Below are 8,851 nucleotides of genomic sequence, written 5' to 3'. Positions count from 1 at the left end.
CGACCCAGCCCTACGCTGGAGTGTGGCAGGTGCGTTTGTCCAACGGGGACACGTGTTCAGCCAGCACAAGGGCCCACGGGCAGGAAGTCCCAGGCCCAGCTGTGGGGCCGCCATGGCGAGCCCACTAACCCCAGAGAGTCAGCGTGGGAGGGTCCTGGGTGTCCGGGAGGAGGAGGCCGTGCACGGCAGGTTTGGTTTGTGGGGAGGGTGTGTGCCTGGTGGGGGCAAGGCTTTGACCGAAGGCACAGATGGGGTTTGCACGTGGCCGGGACCAGACTGGGGAGGCCAGCGGGTTCGTGAAGCTGGGGCCTGGGACTGGCAGGAACCGGGGTCCCAGGGGCTTCAGGCTGGACGAGGCGGGGAGCAGGGTACCCGAGGCTTGCAGCTGGGCCAAATGGGGTGGCGCTCGAGGGCATCTTCACCGGAGAACGAGGGCGCTGGCACCTCTGTTCGCCCCACATGGCTGCCAGCCCCTCGGGGAGAGTGCACGGAGTCCAATCAATTGGAGAAATTGATCTCAGCAGGGATTTCCGAGCCATCTGCTAGGTCCCCAGAGCCTTCCAAGCGGATGAACTTGGCACCCAAATCCCCGGGGAGGCAGGTGGGGGGGCACTGTGGTGTGAAAGGGCCTCAGTTTCCCCCAGGGCACCCTGGATCCACCCCTCCTTGGTGGCTCAGAGGCAGAGCCTTGTGGACCTGCTGGAGAGGCCCCCACACTCCCCCTATAGCTATTGAGAAGCCCAGGCAGCCCGCTCAGGGCGGCTGTGAGAGGCAGCTCGAGCCTCAGACCCCAAGCAGCGTCTGCCATTCTTCACCCCGTTCATGAATTCCACGTCTCCCCGCTTCCTGCTGGGCATTCAGCCGCCCCCATCCCGGCCCTGTCTGGCTCAGCGGGGCTGGGGCGGGGGGTCTCGCCCTGTGTTGGGCCTCAGGGGAGCCTGGGCTCCACTCTGGTCTGTGCTGGCTGCACTCAGCTCCAGGGACAATATTTGCTCGGGGAAAGAATCAAACATTTATCCTTGAGTTTATACAGGGGAGCAACTGTCAAACACACGTGTCCTCATCGCCCGGACGCTTCCCAGGCCTGACCTCGGCCGAGGCCTTTCCCTGCCGGGCTCTGCCCATGCTCAGCCCACTCCCTGCACCCTCCCAGGAGGATCGGGACCTGCTTTGAGTGACCAGAGCACAGGTCAGGGCCGGTGCCGGGCAGGGCAGAGGGGTCTCTGGGCCTTCTCCTTCCAGCCTCAGAGTGAGGCTCTGGGTCTGGGGCACCAGGAGAAGCTGGCGTTTGGGGTGGGGGAGGTGGGACAATTCTAGGTGGGGTTCAGCAGGATTCCCAGGACCTGGCATTCCCACCACCCACGCGACCACTGCCTCCCAGCAGCGCTGTCCGCCCACTGCCGCCTGGATGACTGTCCTCTGCTCCTATCCCCATTCCCTCTCCCGGGCCCAGAGCCCCTGCCCCAGAGCAGAAGAGACAGCTGCAGGTTCCCCATCCTTTCCAGTCCCTGACCCTCAGGTCCTCCTCCATGAGGAGCCCTCCCTCTAGTGCCCCCAGGCACACCCGTACCAGGCCCTCCAGACAGAGCCAATTCAGCGCAGCACAGACACCTGCACCCCAGAAGCCTGGTGGGCCAGAGCCTCCACCCCAACCTCAGCCCCTGGCTCTCCTCTGCGCCAGCTGCCTCCATGCCTCTCCCACGGGGAGCCCCCTGCTTCCTTCTCTGGGACAGGGTCCCCAGGGGGGTGCCGGGCAGCAGGTGGGGCCCCAGGGCAGGTGTGACCCTGGCTGACCAAGGGCCGCCCAGCCACACTCCCTCACACCTGTGTCCTGATTCCACACAGTGCGGGGAAGGCGTGGGGCTGGGGCCCTGGGCAGGGACTCCAGGGGACCTGAGTCAAGCCCTTTCAGGTGTCTAATTTATCAGAGCAGCAGGTGGCTCAAGCTGACCCTAGGGCACCGGCAGCTGGGGGGCCCGGCAGGGCAGGCCCCTGCCGTCAGGAAGACCCTCTTGTCTGGCTGGTCTTCTGGAAACGTCTCTCCCCCGTGGGGAGGCTGGCATGGGCTGGGGCAGGATGGATGGTGAGGGGGCCCTGAGGACTTACAAGAGCCCCTCACCAGCCTGGCCACCTCCCCCACCTCCCAGGAGCCCCCGCGTGGCAGACAGGCAGGAGAGGGTGGTCTGTCCCTGTGGGGGGCCTTCTGCCCTGTGTCCACCCCAGCCTGGCCTCAGGCAGCTCCGTCCTCACCCCACCGCCGCAGGGAAGCATCACAACTGGCAGGCAGGTGAGGGGTGGGGTCACCGCAGTGCAACCCCTGCCCCTGGGGGTGACACGGCCGCCCGCCCCCGCCCGCCCTCCATGCCCCTCACAGCTGGCTGGTCTGCATGAGCCCGTTGGCCTCTGCGCCGTGCGCGGGCGGTGTGGCCTCCTGTTGCTGCCGGCTCCTGTCTGGCCGCAGCTCCGTGGCATCAGCGTCCTTGGCGCCAGAGCCCTTGCAGAGGCACAGAACCTTCCGGAAGCTCTGGCGGAAGTTGTCAGAGAGGAAGCCGTAGAGGACTGGGTTGGCGCAGCTGTTGGCGTAGGAGAGGATGACCACGAAGAAGTAGAGGCCGGTGGAGGCGGGCTCCTGGGGCAGCGCCACCGCCAGGTTGACGATGTTGACGGTGAAGAATGGCAGCCAGCAGCCCGCGAACACCAGCACCAGCACCACCACCATGCGTGTCACCTTGCGCTCCGAGCGCCGCCGCGCGCAGCCCACGCGCACACCCGCGGTCCTCACCTTCACCACGATGAGCAGGTAGCACAGGCAGATGACCAGTAGCGGCCCGAAGAAGCCCAGCACGGCCGCGTAGACCACGAAGACGGCGCTCCACAGCGCCACCGGCTCCGGCCAGCTCACGTTACAGGTGCCGCCGTCCTGCACGTCCGCAAACACCAGCACGGGCAGCGACATGCACAGCGACAGGGCCCAGGCCGCGGCGCTCGCCATCCTGGCCACGCGCGGGCGGCGCCAGCGGGCAGAGGTCAGCGGGCGCACCACGGCCAGGTAGCGATCCACACTCATGACCGTCAGGCAGAAGACGCTGGTGAACTGGTTGATGCCGTCCAGCGTCATGACCAGGCGGCACAGGACGCGGCCGAAGGGCCAGAAGGACGCGGCGTTCTGCGTGGCCAGGAAGGGCAGCCCCAGCATAAGGAGGACGTCAGCCACCGCTAGGTTGAGGATGTAGATGTTGGTGACCGTCTTCATCCTGGCGCAGCGCAGAACCACGTAGATGACCAGCGCGTTTCCGCCCAGCCCGGCCGCGCACACCAGCAGGTACAGCACGAGCACCAGCACCGCCCGGGCCCCCGGCGACGGCGACAGCCCCACCAGGGACCTGTTACCCGAGGAGGAGGAATTCCAGCCAGAAACGGAGGCCGGGAAGAGGGGCTCCATGGCAGCAGCCGGAGGGCGCGTCGGCTCTGCGAGAGAAGAGGGGAGGACGCCGGGCGGTGAGGCCGTGAGCGGGCACGTCCAGGTATTCCTCCCTCCCCGCCCGGCCCGGCCTGGCCCCACCCGCCGGGAGGCTGGGATCACCGGGTAAACACGATTAGTCATGTTCAGCTCGGCCAGGAATCACATTAAGCAAATTGTTTGGAAAACAAGCCAGGAGAGGAAGGAGCGGCGGGCAGGTGGCCCCGGGAGCCCAGGACGGCCGGCCGCTGTCAATACCGTGACCCGGCACCCGGTAGCGCCTGGCCTGGCTGCGGCACCGTGAGGCCAGCACCTGCATCTCCCTAGAGCCCCTCAGAGCCTGCTGTCCGTGTCTCCCAGGTAAGGAGCAGAAGCCCAGTGGGCGGCACCTCCCAGGGTGCACGGCGAGGGGCGGCAGCAGAGAGAGATGAGGCCGGTGGTTGGCGCCCGCCCTGCCTGGGACTCAGGAGTGGAGAAGCGGCTGGATGGGGTGTCACTGCTGCAGCCTCAAGGGACTCTTGCCGGGCTGCACCTGCCCCTTGGCCCCCTGCACCTCTCGCCGGGCCATCGTGGGGACCTGTCCCCCCCATGGCAATGACAGACATCTGCAAACCCAGGCGGGGACACAGCACAGGGGCTGGGCAGACACCGCGCCTCCCCACGGGGCAGCTGCAGAGAAGCAAACAGACAAACTACTCAGAACAGCCACGTGGAGCCCCAGGAGTCGCACAGGGCGAAGGAGGGGGAACCGTGGGGCGGCCCGAGGGAGAAGCTGCAGCGTGGGGCACGGGCGGGTCACAGGCACAGGTGTGGGGGCTCCAGCTGCCTGACACTGCCTGTCCCGTAGGAGCTTGGAGCCCCCTCCTAGGACCTGGAACCCGCCACGGTGGCCCAGAGAGAGAAAAGGGGGGACATGGGGGAGGGTGGGCTGGGAATAGTAACAGCTGTGGGTTCGAGGCTTGTATATTGTTTTTGTGTTTTTCTGTGTGTTTGAAATCAGTCATAAAAACGATTCTCACGCCTGTCATCCCAGTGCTGTGGGAGGCTGAGATGGGAGATCACCTGAGGTCAGGGGTTGGAGACCAGCCTGGGCAACATGGTGAGACCCCATCTCTACAAAAAATACAAAAACTAGCCAGGTGTGGTGGCGGGCGCCTGTAGTCCTAGCTACTCTGGAGGCTGAGTAGGGAGGATCATTTGAGCCCAGGAGGTGGAGGCTGCAGAGAGCTATGATTGCACCACTGCACTCCAGGCTGGGTCACAGAGTGAGACCCTCTCTCAGAAAGAACATCAGGCCGGGAGCGGCGGCTCACACCTGCAATCCCAGCACTCTGGGAGGTCGAGGCAGGAGGATCGCCTGAGGTCAGGAGTTCAAGTCCAGCCTGGCCAACATAGTGAAACTCTGTCACTACAAAAAACGCAAAATTAGCTAGGTGTGGTGGTGTGTGCCTGTAGTCCCAGCTACTCGGGAGGCTGAGGCAGGAGAATCACTTGAACCCAGGAGCCGGAGGTTGCAGTGAGCCGAGATCAGGCCAGTCCAGTCCAGCCTGGGCAACAGAGTGAGACTCTGTCTCAAAAATAAATGAATAAATAAAAAGATCAGTGCCTCCCCCGACAAGTGGGGTGGAGGAAGGTCGGACGTTTGGGTTGACCCTGGGACTCTGTGACTCTGGGGGTGGCCAGCAGAGAATCAAAGCGCCCCTCAGGATCCAGACCAGGGACAGGTCCCTCCCTGGGGTGACCCTGGCCTGAGTGGGGGTGGAGCCGGCCGTAGTGACCCCAGCATGTGCTGTCCGGAGCCCTGGGCCTGCTCAGCTGACTGGCTGTGACCCCTGAGGTACAGGACACCCCCAGCAGCTGCCAGGGACGGCCACAGTCCTGGCAGGGGGCTGCGGGGTTGGGCCGAGGCCACTGACATCTGGTAGACAAGGAAAGGAGAGCCGGGAGTTGGGGGGCGAGAACACAAGGCTGACAGCCACAAAGAGAAAGCCCTGTGTCCCCAGCAAACCCAGAAACCAGCATCCCCAGGCGCACGTGGCCCAAACGTGCTGAGAAATACAACTCAGAAAACGAACAGGGCCGGTGCACCCGTGGATTCATCTCGGGGAAATAAAAATAACCAGCTAATAGGTACGCTTAGCCTATGTTTACACACGTGTGGGATCCACGGAGAAGGCACGGAAAAATGCTGGGAAATAAATTTGGCTTCTGTCTAAGAAGTAAAATGAACAGGCACCTATTTTTAAAAATCACACATCTTGGATGTAAAAAAAATACAATCATTTATGGGGGAAAAAGAACTACAAAAGTGGTCAGAAGCAGCTCCCGTCTGCACAGCGCCGAAGAGAGAATCGGGGACTGGAAGAGGGTTGATGGATCGGCAGGAACGGTGCCAGCAGAAGGTCAGGAGAGGGCTGTGTGGGGTCCCAGGGGAGAGCGTGACAGGGTCCCGTCTGGGAGCCACCTGTCCTGTGCGGCGCAAAGGAATGAAAGAGCATCCCCGTCAACGGCGGCATCCGGGCAAAGAGAAACCCTCAAGGAAGCCAGCCAGAGACAGGACAGAAACACACGGGCAGGACTTAGATAGCTGTGGCAGTGGCCTCCATATAAACCTCGGGGGTGGGAGAAGCAGGGTGTGGGGAGGGAGAGAAAAAGGGTGGGGGCAGACAGAGAGAGAGGGCGCTGTCACCCTAGAACCCCCACCCAGTAGAGCGCCGCCCAGCCACGAGGGAAAAGACATTTTCTGTTTTGCTGGAGCTGCTGCCCGAGGAGCTCCTGGGCTGGGGTCGGGCTGGAGCCTCCAGCCACGTCTGCTCCTGGCAGGGACAAGGCCTCTCCCGGGAGGACTCAGACAGGGGCCTTCCGGGAAGCAAGCTCCCACAGCAGCGGTGGACCAGCGATTTTCCACTCCCTGGGGACTGGCACCGAAATTCAACGCATCACGTTTACGGCTCCCTCTGGCTGCCTGTGGGGCGTGCATTCCAGAAGGACAGTGGTCTACAGACAGCCATGGGCTGTGTGGGAGTCCGGGTGGACGGGACAGCGTCCCAGCTGCTGAGGCCTCTGAGCCTCAGCCCTCCCTGGGGAGGCGCTTTGGCCCACTCCTCCATACCAAGGAGGCCAGGTAGAGGAGCCACCGACGGTGGGGCAGGGAGAGGGCGGCTGTGGGGCTCCGGTCCATCTCCAGAACAGGCCCTGGGTCCCCAGCACCTCTGGCTCCTGAATGCTTGAGTTTTTGCTTTTGAGATGGGGTCTCGCTCTGTTGCCCAGGCTGGAGAGCTGTGATGCGATCCCAGCTCCCTGCAGCCTCAACCTCCTGTGCTCAGGTGAGCCTCCTGCCCCAGCCTCCCAAGCAGCTAAAACCAAATTCCCGTGTTTGTAGCTTCAGAGGAGCTACTCGGGCTCCTCTGCCGCCATTCCCCTGCCCAAGCCCAGTGAGAGGCTCCATGGGCTCCCAGGTCCCAGCTCTGCGGCCCCCAGGCTCCAACTCCAGAGGTAGACTTGAGAGCAGCCAAGAACAAAAATAGGCCATTACTGCTGTACCTAACTCTTGGAACATAATTCTGCAAGAGCCATTATTCGGAAGCAGTCATCTTCTGAGTCATAAAATTACACATTCACAGGGAAATTGTCCCCATGGCCCTGTCCCTTGTGGGTGGGGGGACAAGGACAGCAGGAGGTGGCCAGCACTGGGGACTTCTGATCTCCAGCCCTCAACCGGGAAGGGATCTGCGCAGCCAGCATGTAGCCTGACGGCACTGGGAGCAGATCCCGGCCCTGCCCCACCGCCCCGCACCGGACTCCAGGTCCTGGGTAAGTCCCGGGCTTCTCTGAGCCCAGCTGCTGGCAGAGGCCACTCCTGCAAACCAGAGCAGATGAAACCGAGCGAGCTTCTGTGTGCAAGGTGCTGGGCGCTGTGTCGGCATACACGGGGCGCTCAGTAATCGACCCCACAGCTGCCCTCAGCAGCCCAGCCTCTCCCCACCCTCCAGAAAGCCACCAGGCTCCCCAGAGAAGCACAGCACCCACGATTCCCGAATGCCTGATTTTTTGTTTTTGAGATGGCGTCTCGCTCTGCTGCCCAGGCTGGAATGCGGCGGTGCGATCATAGCTCACTGCAGCCTCGACCTCCTGTGCTCAGGCGATCCTCCTGCCTCAGCCTCCCAAGCAGCCTGAACCACATGGCTAGACCTGTGGCCTGCCAACCCCTTCCAGGTTAGCCCAGCACGAGGTCGGGGAGCCGGGTCCTTCACGGGGGCAGCAATGTAGCTGCAGCTTGGAGGGGCTGCATACACCCGTCCCCTACACACGCCATCTGTCCCTATGGCAGGCAGCCTGTGGTCAGGGCACACACCCTCCCCAGGATGGGAAAACTGAGGCAGGTGTGGGCCAGCCTGGAGCAGTAGCAGCAGCAAGGGGTCAGGCTGGCACTACCCCTCCCCTGCGCTCTGCAAACGCTTCCTAGGCCACCCTCCACTCCTGGAAGCCCTGCCAGGTCTCGCCCTAGAAATCCACCCTGGGCCCCTGTCCTTGGTGCTATTGACCCGTTTCCACCCCCGAGGCTCTGGCAGTCACCACCCACATCCCTGGAATCGCTGCCTTCAGAAAGGGCTCAGCCTGGCTGGAACCTTCCCAAACTTCTGTCAGCACGCACTCGGCTCTCACCTCGAGGGGGCCCCAGGCAGGATGGCAGGGCGGGGAGAGCGGGCGGGCAGGTGGGCAGGCCTGGGGTCAGGGAGGAGCGCCCAGGGCACACACCCCCAGGGGCGTGTTCTCTATTCAGGGGAGGGCGGAGACGCCTGGAGGGGTCCGGACACACGCGGGGCCTCGGACAGGAGGCGGCTCTGTTCCCGCCGGCAGGGGTGACACCCCAGCCTCCCAGTGCTGGGTCTCAGGGAACCCGTCTGGGGGTGCCAGGTCACAGGACCGCAGTGCTGGCCTCTGCCTGCTGCCTTCCAGGAGCTCAGCGCCCCGGCTGGGCGCAGCCAGGAGACGGGAGGGATGGAGGGTCTGGGAGCGGAGGAAACGAGAGGGGAGGGACCCCCGGCGGCGGCAGGAGAGCCCCGCGGGTGTGCAGAGGGCGCGCGGGGGACAGCGAGCGCAGCAGGCGAGGGGCGCAGGGCGGGACCCCGGGCCGGGGCTGCGCACACAGGGTGAGCGCCCCAGCGGGGATAACGGAGCAGCGCGGGACCCCGTGCTGCCGAGGGCAGGCGTCGCCCGCGCAGGAGGGGGAGACCGGGGCGGGCGGCACTCACCTGGGTGGGGGCGCCCTCTGGCTGGGGAGCCCCGGCGTCCGCGCGCGGAGCTGGTTCTGGGCTCTCGGGCGGGCGGGCGCCGGCTGGGAGGGGCCAGTGTCGGGAGGGGGCGGGACTGGGCGGGGCCAGTGTCGGG

At 64.4% G+C, this 8,851-nt stretch overlaps 1 protein-coding gene across 1 annotated transcript; it reads right to left on the bottom strand.

The window, feature by feature from the left end:
- Positions 1-1,210: 1,210 nt before the first annotated feature.
- On the bottom strand, positions 1,211-8,777 carry SSTR5 (somatostatin receptor 5). The gene is made up of 2 exons (XM_032269389.1): positions 8,716-8,777; positions 1,211-3,468 (listed from the first exon to the last, which is right to left on the bottom strand). Exon 2 carries the CDS (start codon positions 3,440-3,442, stop codon positions 2,369-2,371), a length of 1,074 nt encoding a protein of 357 aa, XP_032125280.1. The 5' UTR covers positions 3,443-3,468; positions 8,716-8,777; the 3' UTR covers positions 1,211-2,368.
- Between the last annotated feature and the right edge of the window lie 74 nt (positions 8,778-8,851).

This window comes from Sapajus apella, unplaced genomic scaffold (assembly GCF_009761245.1).
Source record: "Sapajus apella isolate SASKATOON/1434 unplaced genomic scaffold, GSC_monkey_1.0 scaffold192, whole genome shotgun sequence".
Lineage (NCBI taxonomy): Eukaryota > Metazoa > Chordata > Mammalia > Primates > Cebidae > Sapajus > Sapajus apella.
The sequence above is the reverse complement of the archived record's forward strand: the minus strand, read 5'-3'. Positions and strand labels throughout refer to the sequence as shown.

What these genes read in the sequence shown, in the direction of transcription:
- SSTR5 (XM_032269389.1), bottom strand. Translation starts at nt 3,442, where the DNA reads ATGGAGCCCCTCTTCCCGGCCTCCGTTTCTGGCTGGAATTCCTCCTCC.